General features: G+C 47.4%; 1 protein-coding gene across 3 annotated transcripts; it reads right to left on the reverse strand.

The window, feature by feature from the left end:
* Positions 1 to 15,085: 15,085 nt before the first annotated feature.
* On the reverse strand, positions 15,086 to 18,138 carry LOC125323563 (TOG array regulator of axonemal microtubules protein 2-like). Of its 3 annotated transcripts, none has more exons than XR_007202557.1 (2): positions 16,647 to 16,689; positions 15,086 to 15,469 (listed from the first exon to the last, which is right to left on the reverse strand). XR_007202557.1 is itself a non-coding variant. In XM_048298662.1 (2 exons), exons 1-2 carry the CDS (start codon positions 18,054 to 18,056, stop codon positions 15,234 to 15,236), a joined length of 249 nt encoding a protein of 82 aa, XP_048154619.1. In that variant the 5' UTR covers positions 18,057 to 18,138; the 3' UTR covers positions 15,086 to 15,233. The 3 variants fall into 3 exon arrangements, 1 of the variants encoding a protein (XP_048154619.1); XM_048298662.1 differs by lacking the exon at positions 16,647 to 16,689 and adding an exon at positions 18,044 to 18,138; XR_007202558.1 differs by lacking the exons at positions 15,086 to 15,469; positions 16,647 to 16,689 and adding exons at positions 16,694 to 16,733; positions 18,044 to 18,138.
* Between the last annotated feature and the right edge of the window lie 1,670 nt (positions 18,139 to 19,808).

Genomic DNA, 19,808 nt, shown 5'->3' on the forward strand with positions numbered 1-19,808 from the left:
GACCCAGAAGATCCTGTGTAGTCTCCAGTTTTCTGCCTCGATCTATTCTGTGCTCACAAAAGGCCTGAGCAAAGCAACAAAGAGAATGTGCCCAAATCCCAAAGCTTTGCTCCTTTGCAATGTCACACAGATCTGGCTCAGAGGTGTCTTCAATCACAATTCCATAGGTAAGAAGAGGACGTGTATTTCACTGGGAAAAGAGGCACTGCTTTGGAAAAGGCATCTGTATGTATATTTACCCAGGACAGCAGTCCAACGGCGTTGTTTGCAACTTGTTTGCAGAAAGATGAGCGGATTGTGAGGTTATTGAACAGGTGACAAGGGTTCCTCAAATCTGTACCCTAGCCTGGGTGCCATTCAGCCCACGGGTATGGGATCATTTGGTACCATGGACCAGTGCTTGCCAGCATATTGAATTCCTGCCTAGCTGGATGAAGCAATTCTGGGTTCAGCTCCAGCTCTTGGTGGGCTGCATGATCACTGACAATGCTGCCTTTCCAGAATTTATTTCTCAGTTGCCTTTCATAGTCATTTGAAGCTTTTAAACCTCACATGTCAATTTGCTCTGCCTTAGGGAAAAACACTTCTGAGCCCTGTGCAAACTGTAACCTTTTGACACCAAAGTCTTCATGGTTTCCAGGTTCAGATGTTAGAGAAGAAAATGCATGTGAATGTGTTAATTAGGTTTTCTGGAGGAACAACTCTGTGTCACGTGGCTGCGTGTGTTTGCTTAGCTATGGGTCAAATCCCGGACTAGTAAAGCCTGGGAAGGCTGGCATGTGTCAGGGAAAACTAGTCCGTGAGCTTATGGAGTTGCCATCACCAGCAGAGTGGATGTGTCCTTTGGGGATTCCTCTGGAGACAAAATTAGGCACCTGCTCCCTCCTGCAATATTCTCTTAGATCTTTCTAAAATATCCTAGAAAAGGCAGTGAAACTTCATGTCTACTTGCACACCCACTGTTTGAATAGGGGCATTTTTGTCTCTCCGCTAAGTCATTGCTCTTGCACACCAGAAACAGGAACACCAACAAACAGGAATGATGCATGATCCTCCTGCTGGTGCCTCAGAATACTGGTAAGTGCAGATCTGGGTAGCTACCCAGATTAACATTTAATTAGCATTTCATGCTCCTTCAAGATCCCCAGATCTCAGGGCATTTTGTTTCCAAGCTGCAGCTATACCATCACTCTCTGGGGAAGAACAGTAAATAGGAAACAGCGACTGCCAGTATTGCAAGAGTGTGGGGAAAACCTGAAGTGTCTGTGTAAAAAGATGAGTGGGAAGAGTGTCATTGCCACAGCCAAAGCTTAATTAGGGCAGCAGGATCACTTCTTTATGCATGGCTGCAAGATGATCATCAGGGACCTTCTTTTTGTACCTCATGCAGGAAAGGAGCTCTTAATAATACCCTGCTACTGAAACCCACACTGGGATGTAGCTCTGTAGATTGCCTGCTTTGTCACTGCCAGCCCTGTGACCCTGTGAGGGACCACAGTTGCTCCCACACATGTTCTGTCTCCAGGAAAAGCTTGCCTTGGCTTATATGAGGGGAAAAACCAGAAGAATAATAAAATGGACAATTAATCTGGTCACTTTGGAGGACATGCTCATGCTTTCACATGTCAGCCTTGTACCGGCTTGTTCGTCATCATGAAACATATCAATAGAAAAAACTCAGATCCTATGCTACATCTGAATGAAATTCCTTCAGATTATTAAGATTTCTGTTGTCAGGACCAGGACAAAACCCTTCCGACACTCACTTGCAGCTGTCCTGGATTTCTGCAGCCCTTTGTGGAAACCTGCTGTAGGTACAGTGTCTGGAGTTGGTTTGGGCCTTTAGGAAAGATGTGTGGAACAGTATGCAGGGCTCTCCTAGGAGAAAACTGTTTGTCCAAGACCAGGGACATCGTGCCTGCAGAAGTGGAGTGGCCCCGCTCCCAGCCCAAGAGTCTGTGAGCTGAGCCACGCCGGGGAGAAAAGACCCCGAGGGGCACCAGCCCAGCCGCCTCACCTGCCATGACCGTTCTGCGGAGCTCTGCTGTGGGGTGGAAGTCGACGCTGGGCGAGCCACCGAGCTTTCATCTGCTGCTAGAACTACTCCGTGATAGCTCCTGTTTTTCCCGAGAGAGAAGCCAGCGCCATCTTGTAACGCGTGTCCTGGGCGGGTTTTCCTCTGGCATTTTGGGTCTTTGTTCCAGTGGGAGGACGGTGAGGTCTGACAGTTTGATATCTACAAGTTACTTACCTATTTTTCCTTGCCTTGTGGGCATTCTGTTTGTTAATAAAGTGTTGGGTTTTTTCCACTTTCATCTATTAGTATTCATTTCTTATTGCTGGAAAGGAATTGTTGGAACAGTTTAGAGGAGACAATTTATTCCAGACTGCCCTAAGTTTTCTCAAACTGACACAGATGGCTTCACATAGGAACATCCCCAAGGCTGCTGAGAGGAAGGCACGGAGGAAGACAAACCTAGTTGTACCGGTTTGGCCAAATTTAGAAATATATCCCCTGAGAGAAGGCACATCACCACCCCTCCCCCACCAGGTTCGGGAAAAAATAAATTTTCCTTAACGGAAAGTGAAAGAGATAAAAACGATTTCTTTAACAAACACAGGGGAAAAGGAAAATAATGCTAACTAATAAAAATCTCTCGCTGTGGAGAAAAAACCTGGCAAAGTGTTAAGAGTCCTCCCTTTGGTCTCCTCGGAGCTGGGACTTGGCCCAGGGCCAGGCCCTCTGTGCTCGATGGAAAGTCCTCCCGATGTGCTCTGATATTGAAGCAGTCCAGTAGAAAAGGGAGAAAATCTGAAATTCCCGGGAAGGAAAAAATGTTCAACTCTCAGTCTCTCTCTGGAGAAAAAGAAACTGAACAACTGGCCAAAAGCTGACCGGGCAGCCGCAAGCCGGGTGCCTCCTCCCTCCCCTGCCGCAGCTGGAAAAAAAGTCGCTATCTCTGTGTGTGACCTTGAACAAGCTGCAAACTGCTTTGAAAAAGTTTTGCTCAGTTTTTCCTTCCCCCTCTAAGGCTCAGTTTAAAGGCATAAAAAGGCGCAAAAATTAATTTCTGGGCATAGGGCAGCAATATGGGATACACATCATAAAGTTACCCCAAGACACTAGTATTTCTGAGGGAAATTCTTTTACACCAAACCAACTGGAGTCGTCAAACAGCTGACCGGACGTTTCGAGACATGGGCCAAAGGGGAAACCTTTCAGTGTGTTTGGTCAAGGCCGGGCTATGCTCGAGGCAAAGGTGTGTCAGTGTACTCGGCTCCTTCTCTCCGCATGGTGTCCGGCAGGCACAGGAGCCCAGAGCTCCTGCAGAAACCATCACAGCACTCGGTGGGAGCAAACTTGTGTCCAGTCCTCACACAGAGCTCTGGTGTCCAGCACTGCACCTCCTTGGAATGAGGAATTGTTGCAGTGCTCTTGGAAGGAGCTAAGGAGGTTTGGCCTTCAGATCAGCTCCTTCCTAGCTCCTGATTTGCTGCCCTGGGTAAGCTGCTGCCTGTGGCAACACTTGGTTCACAGCTGACAGCCCTGCTCTGCTGGCAGGCGGCCATTGCAGGAGCTTTTGCTGGGGTCATTGTGATGCCTTTTCTTGGTCTTAAAATCAAGAGTCATGCATGGTTAGAAGGGGAAAAGGGATTTTACCTTGGTATTTATTTTAAGGATCCTTAGGTGTACACGTCCAGGTCATAGGCATCAAGATGCACCCCGCTGAGTCTATCTCTCTGTGTCTCCCCTCTCAGCATTGGGTATAACATTACAGGTTTTACTAATTAGCATATCTATCAAAGATTCCCCAATGAGAGGCTCAAGTGAGCTCCCCTCCCCAAGGAACCTTCCGCTGGATGGTTCTATCTTGGTTTACAGAATGTGTTCTGGAGAGGACCTTGGGGTCCTCTGGGGCACACTGATCCCTAGCTACGAAGCTTCTAAAATGTTTAGTTTCTTAGCTTGACAAACAAGTCCAAGAATGTAGGCAAAAAGCACTAGGAATACAGAAGTTGTAAAAAAGTATAACAGGGGTATAAAAGAAAAGGCAAAAATCTTCATGGCATCATTTCCCCCCTTTTAGAGACTAACAAAACTCTATCTTGTCTAGTCTCTACTCTACTCTATTTTTTACCCACAGAACCGGTTTACACTACCAGCTGCTCCACAGGAAATTACACAGATAATAACTACAATTACAACTATGAAGAATATTTCTTTTACCCAGGCCCAGTTTAGTAACCATGAGGTGAGGGTATCAAAAATATGATCAAATTTTAAAGTCTTATTTCTAGAAGCCACTTCATGTAGAATTTGAGTTCCCTTCCAAATTTCATCCAAATCTTTCTTAATTCTTCCACTTTGGTCCACATAAGGACAACAAGAGGTTTTGACAATAGCACATACACCTCCTTGTGCAGCAAGTATGAAATTGAGAGCTATCCTGTTTTGCATAACTGCACGGGACAGACTGTCAGCTTCTTCTTGTAAGGCTGAAATTGCATCTGCAGTATGCTGCTCAATATGTTCAATGACAGCTGAGATGTTTACAATTGCTCTCTCCAGTGCAACTACTCCGTAAGCGGGTACAAGGGCTCTGATTATGCTATGAAAAAGTGTGGGACGTTCAATGAGGGGATTAAGAGATCTTTTTCTCCTCTCATTTGGTTTTTCAAGATGGTCAAATATTGTTATATTTGGGACCACAGCCCCAATAGCACAAGCCTGGTCTTTGTTCACGGGCATAACTTTCCAGGCCTTATCACCACATATCCAATACAACCCCGTCCCAAACGGCTGAGCCAGTCTCCACCCTGTCAATTTCATCTTTGCTGCAATTCTTGGGTCTATTATTTCCCTGAAATTGGTTCCCACATTTCAGTGCGGTTCTCTTCCATTAAAATGCCAATCAATGGCCAGTGACCCTTCCCATCTAGGGGTGGTAACTGAGTACAGATCCAGCAATTGCTCTTATTAAGAATTTTGGACACATTTTGGACCACCGTCTTATGTAAATCATGGGGTGAACCCTGAACCATGGGTACCAGTTGGGCAAACAGCAAACATGTAAAAAACAGTTTAGACTGCATCTTTCTGATTTGTATCAGTCTCTGTCTTCTTGGTGATTTCAGGATCAGAAGCTTTCTTCACTCTGGAGTAGTGAATCCACGGTCCCTTGCCAGCAACCTTGACCGCAGTAAAAGTGGTCAGCAAAACTTGGAATGGTCCCTTCCACTTGGCTTGCAAGGGGTCACTGTCCCACCACTTGATGTAGACCCAGTCTCCAGGCTGGAATGGATGAGCAGGTATGTCCAATCCTATTGGTTTGGATAACATGACGAATCTCTGGAGCTTCTGCAAAGTGGAACTCAGAGCCATTAAATATTTACCTCTCATATGAATTTCCCCCGGGATATGTGGAACCTGGTATGGCCTGCCGTATAATATTTCATAGGGACTGATGTTGTCCCTTCGCCTTGGCTGTACGCGGACTCTCAGCAAGGCTATAGGCAGGGCTTGAACCCATCTCATGGATGTCTCTTGACAAATCTTGCAAATCTGGGTTTTGAGGGTCCCATTCATACGTTCAACTTTGCCACTTGCCTGGGACCTGTATGGTGTGTGCAGGTCCCAGGTAAGTCCCAAAATCCTGCTAACTTCCCCAACCACTGTTGCAACAAAATGCAAAATGTGGTCCCCTATCTGATGACATTCCCAAAGGAACTCCAAATCTTGGTATTATATGATCAAGCAAAGCTTTCACTACTTCTTTTGCTGTGTTGGTGCGACAGGGGAAAGCCTCAGGCCATCCACTGAAGGTGTCAACCAGTACCAGTATATACCTGCATCCCTCTTTGCGTGGCATCTCAGCAAAATCTATTTGCCAATAATCTCCTGGGAGATCTCCTGTCTTTGTCACTCCTAACACAACTCTCTTGCTTGTGTCAGGGTTGTTTTTACAGCAGGTTTCACACTTGCTTGTTACAGATTGTACAATATCAGTCATTCCTCTCCCTATCACTACTTTCCTCAAATGTTTAAAAGATTTTCTGTTTCCCAGTGGGTACTTTCATGCTCTCGTTGGGCTATTTCCCGAAGGATCGGGGTGGAACTACGACTTGTCCTACCGGGGTAACAGCCCACCCACCTTCTTTGACTTCAGCCTTAAGGAACTTAATTAATTTGTGATCATATTTTGGGGTAAATGATGACAAATCTATCTCTTTCTGTGGTACCACTGCAAAAATGCCTTTTTCTGTAATCCCCCTGGCTGTTTCGTCAGCAAAACGATTTCCCAGTTCGGGGGCTGTTTTCCCTTTCTGGTGACCCTTGCAATGCATGACAGCTACTTCCGTAGGCTTCCAAATGCTCTGTAAAAGTGCAAGAATTTGTTTAGCATGCTTAACCTCATTACCTTGAGCGGCCAGCAGGCCACGTTCCTTCCAAATAGCTCCGTGGGCATGAACAACACTGAAGGCATATTTGGAATCAGGCTGTATGTTCACCTTCCTCCCCTCACTCAGTTCTAGAGCTCTCGTTAGTGCAATGAGTTCAGCTTTCTGGGATGATACATCTGGAGGCAAGGCTTTTGCCGCAATGATTTTACCTGAGGTGGTTACGGCGTAACCGGTCATCCTCCTACCGTTTCTCATGAAGCTGCTCCCATCAGTGTACAATTCCCAGTCTGGATCTTTCAAAGGAACATCTTTCAGGTCTGGTCTGCTGCAATAAGTTTCCTCTATTGTCTGCAAACAATCATGCTCAGGCACACTGTCAAGTAACGTAGATGATAAAAACGTCGCAGGGTTGACCACAGAAGTTGTCTTTAGAGTATCATCATCCTGTTCTAACAACACAGATTGGTATTTGAGCATCCTGCTAGGGGAGAGCCAGTGTCCCCCCTTTTGCTCCAGCACATTTATCACTGCATGGGGTACATACACGACAATGTGCTGCCCAAGGGTGAATTTACGGGCCTCCTGTATCAGAAGGACTGTTGCTGCCACAGCTTTCAAGCATCCTAGCCAACCCTGGGCGACATTGTCTAGTTGTTTTGAGAAATAGGCCACAGCTCTTCGCTGGTCTCCAAGGTGCTGTGCCAGTACCCCCAGAGCAACATTCAGTCGCTCATGTGTAAAGAGTTCAAAAGGTTTAGTCAAGTCCGGCAGTCCCAGAGCTGGGGCTGACATTAAGGAATGTTTCAGCTGTTTAAATGCAGCCCTGGCATTCTCTGTCCACACGATTGTCCCCTTTTCAGCTGCTTTAAGGACCTCATATAAAGGTCTCACCAGTATACCGTAGTTTGATATCCACAGGCGACACCAACCTACCATTCCCAGGAAGGCCTGCATCTCCCTTACGGTATGGGGCTCTGGAAGTCGACAGACGGCTTCCTTCCGTTCTCTGCTGAGTTGGCAATGTCCATGGAAAATTTCCAGGCCCAGGTATACTACTGTTTCCCTGGCAACCTGTGCCTTCTCTTTCGAGACCCGATACCCACTTTGGCCCAAAAAGTTCAACAGACTTACAGTGAGCTCGATGCAGTCATCTCGTGTCTTGGCCGCTATCAAGATGTCATCAACATAGTGGAGAACCGCTCCTCCTGGTTCTTGTTTCCTCCAGTCCTCAAGCTCCTTTGACAGCTGTTTTCCGAAGATGGTCGGGCTGTTTTTGAATCCTTGTGGTAAAACTGTCCAGGTAAGCTGGGTCTTCCTCCCTGTTTCTGGATTCTCCCACTCAAAAGCAAAGAGTTCGTGGCTATTCTTATGCACAGGAATGCAGAAAAAGGCATCCTTGAGATCTAAAACAGTGAACCACCCTAATTCATTTGTTAGTGTTGTCAAAAGTGTGTAAGGATTTGCTACCACTGGGTGTATGTCCTGTGTTATCTTGTTGATTTCCCTCAAATCCTGTACCAACCTGTAGCTTTCACCATCAGCTTTCTTTACTGGCAAGATTGGTGTGTTGTACCTGGATTCACATTCTATTAACAACCCAAATTTGAGAGACTTTTCAATCACAGGTACCAATCCCTTATGAGCTTTTAATTTCAGAGGATATTGTCTTTGTCTTACTGAAGTAGCCCCTGCTTTGAGTGTGGTACTCACAGGTTCAGCTTTTTTGGATCTCCCAGGAGAATCATCGGCCCACACTATTTGAATGACAGCCTCTTCAACTTCTTTGGGAATTTTTCCATGGCATTCCTGTACAAGTATAGCAGCTGCTTCGATAATTTTAGATTCTGGGGTTATAACTTTCACTCCCCCTTCCTTTGAAAACTTAATTTCTGCTTCCAATTTTTCCAATAAATCTCTGCCTAACAATGGCATTGGGGAATTTGGCATATACAGGAACTGGTGAGTGACCCAGTGTTTTCCCAATTTAAATTTTAAAGGTTGGAAAAAAGGCCTTGTTTCACTTACCCCTGTAGCTCCAATCACATCCACAGTGTCTTGACTCAGTTTACCTTTTAAAGTATTTAACACAGAATATATTGCCCCTGTATCAGCCAGAAATTCAACATCGTCATTCCCCAGCTTAGCTACAACCGAAGGCTCTGCTGGAGTAGTTACCTTCGGTCCCCGTCAGTCTGTATTTACAGTTAGTTCCGAAACTGGGGGCTTCTTCTCTGCTCGTGATGGACACTCATTTTTCCGGTGCCCCCGTTTTTTGCAAATTGCGCATTGGTCCTCAGATAGGGGAAAAGGGGGACCCCTTTTTGATGTGTCAGATGACTTTTCCTTATCATACTTCTTCTTGTAGTGGGGTTTACGATGTTTATCTTTGTCTGCTAAGTCCCTGTTCTGGTATACCTTCCAGGCTACAGTCAACAATTTACTTATGTCCGGTGGCCCATCTATCTTTTGCAGCTTTTTCTTTATGTCATTAGCAGATTGACCTATAAACAGGTAGGCCAGGTGGATCTGCTGCTCAGGTGAGTCAGGGTCTAAGGTAGTGTATTTTTGTGCAGCCTCTTTAAGCCTATTTAGAAACTCCGTGGGGGTCTCATTTGGATTTTGTTTGATCTCATATAACCTAGCCCAATTCACTGCTTTAGGAACAGCACATTTTAACCCAACAACCCCCCATTTTTGGTATCGCTTCAGCTTTTCCATCTGTTCTGGGACATTAGGATCCCAGTTAGGGTTTGCTAGGGGATAGATATCATTAACTGACCCTTGAAGACTCCCAGTTGCAATTTGAGTTTCGATAGCAGATATAGCAGCTTTGTTGACCATTTCTCTCTCTGTTTTATCCAATAATTCATCTAGCATAACATTTAGATCACCCCAATCTGGGTTTTGGGATTTTATGGCCATTTCTACACGCATAGCTACTCTCTCTGGGTTGTCCCTGTACTTCCCAATTGAGTTTTTCCACTGCTATAATTCTCCAAGAGAAAATGGTGCCTTTATATAAATGACTCCTTGATTTCCCACAGCCTGTCTCAGAGGTGCTTCTAATACAAGTTCTTCCTCCCCCCCTTTATCTGTTTTGGACCTTGTGTGTTTAGCGACGGGACTGACTGCTCTCAAAGCTTCTCGGGCTACCCTGCCCCTTCTTCTACCACCCTCCCCGTGAGAACCATCTGTATCAAAATCATCCCATTCGCTTTTAATCCACCCCTTCTCTGCCTCTGGGGCAGTCAGGGGGCGGTGGCCAATCCACCCCTTCCCTGCCTCTGGGGCAGTCAGGGGGCGGTGGCCAATCCACCCCTTCCCTGCCTCTGGAAAAGCCAGGGGGCGGTGGCATACCTGCCTCTTCTCTGCCTCTGGGGCGGTCAGGGGGCGGCGGCCGATCCGCATCTCTGCTACCTCCGCGCCCACCCTCCGCCCCCAAGGAGGCTGGGGGTGGGGGGGCCCCGCGCCGCTCCTGCGGCTTGGAGCCGGCCGCTCGCCCCCTCCCCTGCCCCTGCTCGGACAGCGGCAGGGACAGCGGAGGCGGCGGCGGCGGCAGTGGCGGCGGCGGCACCACTGCTCCCCCATCCTCCGCCCCCACCTGTGCGGGCTGCCCCGCCGGCAGAGGCGGAGCCACCGCTCCCCCATCTCCCCCCTGTGCGGGCTGCCCCGGCGGTGGAGTCGGTGGCGGCGGCGGCGGTGGCCGTGGCGGAGCCACCGTTCCCCCACCCCGCACCCCCACTTGTGCGGGCTGCCCCGGCGGTTGAACAGGGAGGGGAGACCCCTCCCCATTGCGCAAAGCTGGTGCTACCATATCTGTATCTGTCATATCAATCTCTCTGTCCGTATTAGTATACGAGTCAGCTTGCTGCGGCTTTTTCTTTCCCTTTCTCCTCCTCAAAGTCATTTCCATATTACTTTTGTCTACCACATATGCTTCTTCCCTGTTCAAATACAAAGTAAAAAGTTCTGCATATCTTAGTTCATCAAACCTACGTAATGATCTCAAGTCTACCATCAGGTCATTAATGATGTTATTTTCCAAACTCCCATAGCGAGGCCAATTTCCTTGACTTAATTTTAACGTCGGCCAAACCCGTGTGGACAATCTGATCAATTCTCGGGTGTCCAAAGTAGTTTTTCGCCCTGTCCGCCATTTCCAGTGTTATATTATCAGCTCTAATGGGCTGTTAGGAGGGATTTTTTCATTCACACTGCCCATGTTTGCTCACAGACAGGAAAACTCTGCCAGCGGAAAGCTCTCAACTCTGGAATTCAGCCTGCAATCTGGCCTTGGAATTCCGATTTCCCAGGCAGTTTATCTAGGTTACTACACAAACACTTCAAAACAGCACTTTAAAATACTAAAAAGCAACTAGTTTTAGCAAGCAGTAAATGCGCGCGCGAAAATCTGGTCTCAAAACGATTCAAACCCACAATTTCCCGACGTCTCAACCAACCAACCAATCAACCAACCTCTGAGCCACTCCTGCGGCTGTGTAGGGTGCAGCCTCTGGGCTCCTGTGGACTCCACGGAGGGCGTCCCCTCCTTTCCACAGTTTGGAGGGGAAAAGTTTAAGCTTTCCCCTTTCGTGGGCTTCTATGCCCCCAACCTTTCCAACCCCCTCGGAGATCTCCTTCCCTAGTGCCAGCACAGCCTCGGTAATATCGGTCCCCCTCTTTCCGTGCTTCTGCCTTTCCGTGCTGGGCCCTAAAGTCCTGGTCACAGTCTTAGATTGTTGCTCCGGCCCCTCTGTAATTTGCTGGCAAAGAGAGGGGCAAAGCAAGATGTGTTCCAAACCAAGATTGCAATTTTCAAGGTCTTTAGGGTCCCTTCGTGGTCGCCAGCAACTGATGCCTTTTCATGGTCTTAAAATCAAGAGTCATACACGGTTAGAAGGGGAAAAGGGATTTTACCTTGGTATTTATTTTAAGGATCCTTAGGTGTACACGTCCAGGTCATAGGCATCAAGATGCACCCCGCTGAGTCTATCTCTCTGTGTCTCCCCTCTCAACATTGGGTATAACATTATAGGTTTTACTAATTAGCATATCTATCAAAGATTCCCCAATGAGAGGCTCAAGTGAGCTCCCCTCCCCAAGGAACCTTCCCCTGCATGGTTCTATCTTGGTTTACAGAATGTGTTCTGGAGAGGACCTTGGGGTCTGGGGCACACTGATCCCTAGCTACGAAGCTTCTAAAATGTTTAGTCTCTTAGCTTGACAAACAAGTCCAAGAATGTAGGCAAAAAGCACTAGGAATACAGAAGTTGTAAAAAAGTATAACAGGGGTATAAAAGAAAAGGCAAAAATCTTCATGGCATCAATTGAACCTTTCAGATCTTCCCAAGGAGAGCTAAGGAGGGAACTTGTCAAAAGAGCATTGCCTGGGCAAAGCTTTTAACATTAAATCTTTCCTCTGTGCTCATTACCATGCATAGGAAATATTTGAAGAAGCAAGTTTGTTGTTCCAGAAATTCCTGCAATCAGTCAGATTGCCAGAAAGAAAACACAGATTTGGGATGTGTAATCTCACTTTAATTCATTGTATAGAGAAATACAGGAGCACTTCTTGGGAGCTGTGTGTCTAACCTAAGTGACCTTGCCACCAAGAACTGAGAAAAGTGGGGAGAGATGGAATCAGTGGCACAAGGATCTGCAGTGGGATTCTCCCGCAGGCCTGAGGAAACTGCCCCGGGCTTCCACTGGGCCATGGCTTTTTACTCCACATCAAAACTTCATGCAGCGGCTTTTCACTCCACATCAAAACTTCATGCTTCACACTGTGGTGGTGAATCTTCCCTGGCCTTGTCAGGCCACACTGTGATCTCAGAAATGCTTGTTAGGCCTCAGCCTTGATGAACAGCCCCTGGACTCAGCTCCTCTTGAGCTTGCCCAAAACACTGAGTGCTCCCAGGAACTTGTGCTGTCTAACCAGCTCCTGGGGTTTTCTATGAACAGTCTTGGAAACTACTTTTCTTGCCTGAAGGCCATAACATCCTTCTTCTCGCACTTCCAAAGACAGGGTGCTGACCCAAAGTGCGGCCATGATGAAGCATTTTATGACTGAAGCCCACTGTCTTGTGGCCCATAAACAGTGGTCCAAAAGGAAGCCCTCGAAGCTCTCCTGGACCACAGCGGCTGCCACTGGCAACCTCCAGTGGGGCCTCTCAGAGCCAGCGAGCTCAAGTTTCCTGTACTCACAGGATCGTCGATCAACAATGGATCCTGGGCCAATACCCCCACTCCTCACGGCTCCAGTTTAACTACTGTTAAGCTTGAGTGCTGTTAAGCTTTTAGGCCACATTCCTTTTCATCCTTGTCCTTTCTCTCCCTTTGTCAAACCCGTCTAAACACACACACACACAGAGTTCTCAGTTCATGTCTGGTTTGATTGACTGCATTTTGTTTGTTGCTTTTTTTCCTTGTTGTGCCTTAAAGGACTAGTAAGTAATAGTGTGAATGTTGCCAACAAATTTTGTTGAGCTGTTACTTAATATTCTGTACTAGTTTGAAAACAAACCAGTGAGAGATCACAAGACAGAACTGTAATTTAATAGGAAAATTAAAATAATTGCAATAGTACAAGAACACTGACAGAGTCAGGATACAACCTGACACCCTGTTAGTCAGGGTGGTGGTAGCAGCCCAGATGAAGTGGTCCTATTGAAGCAGTGATCCTGTAGAAGGGGCTGGTCTTCAGCTGAAGGTCCAGTAGTAGCCCTTATCCTCTGGGAATCCAGTAAGGAAGAGCTGCTTGTGCTTCAATCCTACCTGATTATATCCAGGTGGGAATGCTTGGCTCCTCCCCCTGGGTGGAGCATCTCCCAATGGGCTGATGTAATTCTGTGAGTCATGGGGTGGGTCATTGATTGCCCATTTAACAGAGATAGCCCCCAGAGGGATTTATCCAGGATGAGTCATGGTAGGAGATAACAAACACAGCCCCATCTGTTTTAACAGCTTGTGAAGGTGACAATAGAATACATACTCTTGGTTGCATCTTACACTGTAACCTAGGACATATTCAATCTGGTTTTACTGATAACCTTGACAGTGAATTTTTAAGCAATCTCAAACACTCGTTCGTAACAAGCCTTGGGAGCATGAGGTACAGGGCTGACATTGGAAAGCAGGAGAATCACGCTAAAGTGACGAGTTTAAATGTCCATTTCACTGCTCTTCTATTTATTTCACTCGATTAAGCCAAGCCAAGCTTTTCTTGGAGGCAGAATGTGTGTGGGATGTACTACGCCATTACCCCATAACTCTGGGCTGAATGGCACCCAGGCTAGGGTACAGATTTGAGGAACCCTTGTCACCTGTTCAATAACCTCACAGTCCGCTCATCCTTCTGCAAACAAGTTGCAAACAACGCCGTTGGACTGCTGTCCTGGGTAAATATACATACAGATGCCTTTTCCAAAGCAGTGCCTCTTTTCCCAGTGAAATACACGTCCTCTTCTTACCTATGGAATTGTGATTGAAGACACCTCTGAGCCAGATCTGTGTGACATTGCAAAGGAGCAAAGCTTTGGGATTTGGGCACATTCTCTTTGTTGCTTTGCTCAGGCCTTTTGTGAGCACAGAATAGATCGAGGCAGAAAACTGGAGACTACACAGGATCTTCTGGGTCCATTGTCCCCCAAACATGGTAATAGGTGGCCCCATTGTAATGCTAAATAACAAACAGCAGCACAAATGACATGAAGAAAACATGGCAAAAGAGGAAGAGGAGAGGCGCTGTGAGGAAAGAATACCGTGAGACAGAGGCACGTTGAGTCAGCTGCACTCTGACAACCTCTAGGCTAGCAGGTCTCACATTCTCGGCTTGTTTTTTTTAAAAACTATTTTATTTAAAACAAAGAAAACACCTCAAAATAAAATATATACTGTTGAAAATCTATTTTCAAAATTTAAAAGATAAAATGATAACACATTTATTCAAACCTACATCTACATGTCAGAACATATGTACATCTGTAACTACAAAGCCTAACGTATAAATCCAAATCTTCAAACATTCTTCAGACAGGCAGCACCTTCTTCCTGAGCTCGAGGAAAGAGAGCTCTTCTGGACAGGAGGCAAGGGCTTTGTCGGTTAGGGAACATAGGAAATGTCCAAGGAAAACTTCTTGATAAGACTGTAGCCAGTCACGCCTGCAAAGTGGAGACACAAAATATAACAGAGGCCGCAATGCAAACCTAAAGCATCTGAAGCTACGTATTTAATGGGACAGACCACCTGGAAACTTCTAAAGAGCTGCACAGGGAAACATGCTCCTGCCAGCAGCCACTTGAGGCAGGCCAGGGAGACACCCTGACCCACTTGCACAGAGCCAGCACAGGAACAGCCTGGCCTCTGGGCTGCCCTGGGACAGCAGGGAGCCCAGAGGCCTGTGCTTTCCAGGAATGGCTCAGCTGCACACGCACCCTCCTGCTCCTCTCCCGGCCCCACAGCTGAGCAGCCCTACAGCTCCACGGGGCACTGGGAGCAGCACAGCTCAGTGCAGGGGGCACATGCAGGGCAGAACTGTTCCCTGGCAATGTGCCCAGGCTCTCTAGGCTGGCACAAGAGCCTTCCTCCTGCCAGAGAGTGGCCCAGCTCCCGCCTTACCTCTTTGTGAGGCTGAGCCATGCTCAGCCTTCACCTTGTCCTCACTTGGAAGTTGCTTCAGGCACCCCATGCCACGACTAGGAAGGGGGGTGGAGAGAGCGGGGGCAGGTGCACACCCTTCCTTTGCATTCTGTCCTTTTTGGCACAGCTAAGAAGTCACGTCCGGAGGTGTCCAACTCAGCACTTTGTCATCTCTCTGCAGGTCATCGAGCCTTCACCAGCCCAAAATGTCGGAGAGGTTTTCCCGCACATGTGGAGGCTGGCTGGCAGCATGCTTCCTCAGCTTGGCGCCCATCACCTTGTAGAGGGCGCAGGCAAGCTTGGTGACCACAGTGCGGACATTGGCGCTTCGGACAGGCAGCGCCTTGTTCCCCAGGAAGGACCAGAGCACGGGCAGGGCGTAGCGCTGGACGACTTCGGGGCTCCTGGGATAAACCCATGCCACAAGCGCTGCCGGAAGAGAGACGCAAACTTCTTAACCACCAGCCTTAATGCAAACAAGGATCTACCTCTAGTTGTGATTTTGGGAGTCTCTCTGGCTAAGATCAGTGAAATAACAGAGAGAGCCCCATGATCCAGAAATGGGCAAAGCAGCTGAACATCCCCAAAACAGAACCACCAAGCCCTCAGGACTAATTTCTCCAGATCCGAGCCTTGTACCTGTGGCAGACTTCACACCTTTACTAAATCATTCCACAATCTGTTTCCAGCATGATGAATGACCAAAATGTCAAATTGCTGTTTATTTCCATTTAGAAGTTGTCTAAACCCACTGCTGAAGGTTTGAAAGGCACTTTAGAGAGGTAATTGAGAGATTTCTAATAAAAAGGATGACTCCGTTTTTGTGACCTGGCTTAATTAGCAGTGGATTTAGACCCCGCTAAAGCAAGGCTATAAATAAAGCAAGGCTATACACTGTCTTCTCTAGTATATATTGAGGTTATCATGTTCCCATCCCTTGGCTATTGCTGACATAGCAAGCTCCTCTGAGCAATCAATTATCAGCTGCATTTGGAGCATTTTGGGCAGCGCTGACATAGGAAGACCCTGACTGCACACCCTGAAATGCTCAGTCCAATGGCACTTCCACAGCACAGGCAGGGAGCCTCAGCACTCTGCTTCTGCCCCTCTGCCCCCAAAGGCTGCCTTGCACAAAATCCGTGCCTCTAACACGTGTGCTGAGTTTGGACCAAACGGTGACCCCCAGGCACTGCAGGCTTCCGCCTCAAAACTTTCCAAGAGCAAAGCAAGAATTCTGTGAGGACAAAACAAACCAATCCCCTGAAACAGCATTTGCCACCGTTTTCCCTAAAGGATCAGAGCTGTCCCTGAGCTTCCAAGAGAGGAGCCAGCTTGGGAATTTTTAGCCCCTCCCTTTCCTGAAGGCGGCTTCTGAGATGCCCCAGTGAGAGCTCAGCCCCGAGGCCGAGTGCCGCCCCCATCTCAGATGCTGCACACCTCTGCAGCAGCCAGGGAAAACCTGCCCAATACACCTTCCATGGGTATTGGGCAGGAGGGACAAGCTCAGCACCTCCTGATTTGGAGGAGCCACTCTAGTGTCTATTCACTGGCATTCCCTGTAAATTCTGCCTCGGAAGACCTCTTGGCTTAGAAGGGGAGGCCATACCTGAGAGATGCTCCGTGACATCCAGCAGAGCTTGGCCCTTCAGTTCACTCCTGCGGTGGCTGAACTCTTTCATCAGGGATACTTTATCTACAAGGGAAACACACATTTCTGCTCTCTCTTCTGAGGTCATAAGAGAAAGGACAGTGGGGTGGGAAAGGGCAGGGGCAACTACATTTTGCAAAAGAAAGGAAATTCCTGCTGATTTTTGAATCCTTTTCTTCTTTCCTTCCAGCCTACTTGGGAGGATTTTAAATTCCAAAAGAAAAGCTCTCCTTTCACATTTTAAATCCAAAGTTGTCTGCTGTACCAGGAGCTATGTTAAACATTTCACATCAGGGACCTCAAGAGTTCAATCACACGTAAGCAGTGAAAAGGTTTTGCATCCCAGAGATTTGCAGAAGTGATCTTCTCTCTCCCCTATGGAATAGGGTGAGAAGGCTCGAAAATTCACACCTCCATTCCCACCTGAAGGATAAGCTGTTTTTAAATTGTCAGGTTACCTGTGTGGATCTAGGGACAAGACTCCAAGTTACTCATACAAGAGCTATTACTGCTCAGTGCCTCAGTAGCCTGTGGGTTTCTGTAACATCTGTGAAATCAGATCTTGGCAGAGAGACTGGAAAATGAACTGATTTCCCAATACTTGACCGGCGTATGTATTTTGGTTTTCATTGTGCCTATCTGTTGCGGTTTTGGGGGTCTGAATTTTCTGTTGCCTGCATTGGCCTACAAGCCTCCAGTCCTACCACTCTAATAAGCCAAGGCAAGCTTTTCCTGGAGACAGAACATGTGTGGGATGAAGTTTGGTCCCTCACAGGGTCACAGGGCTGGCAGTGACAAAGCAGGCAATCTGCTTCATTGGGAACCACTACAGAGCTACACCCCAGTGTGGGTTTCAGTAGCAGGGTATTACTAAGAGCTCCTTTCCTGCATGAGATACAAAAGGAGGTCCCAAATGATCTTCATGCAAGCATGCAGTAAAGAACTGATCCTGCTGTCCTAATGAAGCTAATGCCTATGATGTGGAGCCTTCCAGGAGGCTGCTCTGCAGAGGTTCTGATGCGCCAGTGTCCCTTCATGCCAACAGCAAAGCTATTCATTTGGGAAGGCAAATGGGGCCCAGGCAAACTCCAAAAATCCCTTTGGCCCTGTAGTCCAGCACTTCCTCTTCAGACAAGCAGCACAGAGCCAAGGGCTCCTGGGACTTTTGGGAAATGCCAATGCACATTCAAGCCTGGTGGGGGACTGGTGCGTAAGGACTGCACCTGCACAGCTTCTGGTGGATGTCAGCTGGAGGTTTCCACAGACAACAACAGCTGTCAAGGCCCTCAGCGTTCTCTTGACTCGCAGAGGCAGAGACACACTTGAGGAGAGTCCATGCCAGGGCTCAGCCTTACCTAAGTGAGCCATGGATTCTTCCAGCGCTTTCACAGCTGCGGCATAAACCCCGGGGTCCTTTGAGTTTAGGTTGTTTGTTATTCCTTCAACCAGACAGATGATCACTGGGTTTAAGCCATCTTTCAGGATGCTTATGATTTCAGCCAGCACGTCCAGCGCCTTCTGCTTCACTTTCTTGTGCGTATCACCAAGTCTCGGGACAAAATAATCAAAAATCTGTGAAGAGAACAAACAACATGAAAGCTGGATTAAAATGTCCTTGTTTGAAGAAGGGATGCAGAAGTGAGCACTCAGCAATGTAAAAGATGAAAGTGATCCTTCCTGTCAGGTCAGCACTTGCTTGCACAATTTTCCTGTGGGCCACTCTCTGGAATGGTTGCGCAACCTCATGCTGGTTGAAAGATTTTCATATATTTTGAAAACGTTTGGGTGGGGAGAGGATAGTTCCTATGGTGTTTCTCTCCACATTTCAGTCATTAAATTCATCCCATTTATTGATGCAAAACAGTATCTTTGCTTTCGAAGTATGCAACCAGATATTTACAATGCCCCTTTTTCTACACAGTTGCCTCAAGTTCTGAGGGCAGTTATGATTTTGCCAAAACTATGGCTGGAGGAGATCCAGGTTTTGTTCCATCTGTCTCAGAACCTGTGTCTGGAGAAGTGCAGGGCTCTGATCAACTCTTCCAGGATCCAGACCAATTGTCTACCTAGCAGGTAGACTTCTGAAATTTAATGTGCTGTACCGCTCTCATTAGAGCAGGTTCAGTCCCTTGACAGCCACATTATCAGGCACCATTTTCTGGACAAAGGGAAAAAGCAGCTGCTGGGAGGAGAAGGAAGAGATCTGTCCCTAGCCATTTCCCTCCTTTTCCAAAAAGAAAAAAAGACCCCCCAAGAAGGGTGAGCACCGTCTTTACCAAGAGGACTAGGGATGCCGATGGAAATGAGTAACCGGAGTTGTGCCTGTGCAAGACAAGTCGGAGTTTACAGAAGTATCCTTTAAAAAAACTTGGTTTAAACCAGCCCAGCCTGATACTTCTCTTCCCCATCCAAACCCATTTTTTTGTCTAGAGAATAATTGCCACGCTTTCAGTGGCTGGATTCCCTTCACTTAACCCAAGTGGGAGTAGGAGACAGCAGAAGTTACACCAGCAGAAAACTCTGTCCTCATCTGATGAACAGCATCAATAGGCACCTGCCAGACAAATACATCTGGACTGAAAGAACTTGTCCTGAAGCGTGGACCTGAATTAAATATTTCAGGGTAAGAGGCACCAGCCTGTCCCACACAGCCAGGATGTAGTGCCAAGACACACTGAATTAACTTTCCTGCTACAGGCTTGGGAAAGGAGCTAAAGGAAAGGAACAGTGAAGACACCCTACATACTTGGACAGTGTTAGTGGAGACGAGCTGGGGGCTGCTTTTGCACAGGTCTAGGAGGAGTGCCACTCCTTCCATCCGTGTCTTAAACTCCTTGGCTTCCAGGAGATTGTACAGCTTCTGGAGCGGCTCCGTTTCTTCCACAGCCGGAGGTAACGTGACCTGGGCTTTTGGGCGGTGTAGGAGGCGTTCATCAGAGGTAGACTTCACCCTGGAAAATAAAACCAAATGAAGACCTGTTGGTGATCATACCTTCAGTTAATTGTGAGCAGAACATCTTGGGGAGGTTTCCTAATGATGTGATTTCAAGCTAGAAAATCCTGACCTGAAAAACAACGTGAGACCTCATGACAATCATTACAGGAGACAATCTGCAAGCA

This window comes from Corvus hawaiiensis, chromosome 3 (genome assembly GCF_020740725.1).
Source record: "Corvus hawaiiensis isolate bCorHaw1 chromosome 3, bCorHaw1.pri.cur, whole genome shotgun sequence".
NCBI lineage: Eukaryota > Metazoa > Chordata > Aves > Passeriformes > Corvidae > Corvus > Corvus hawaiiensis.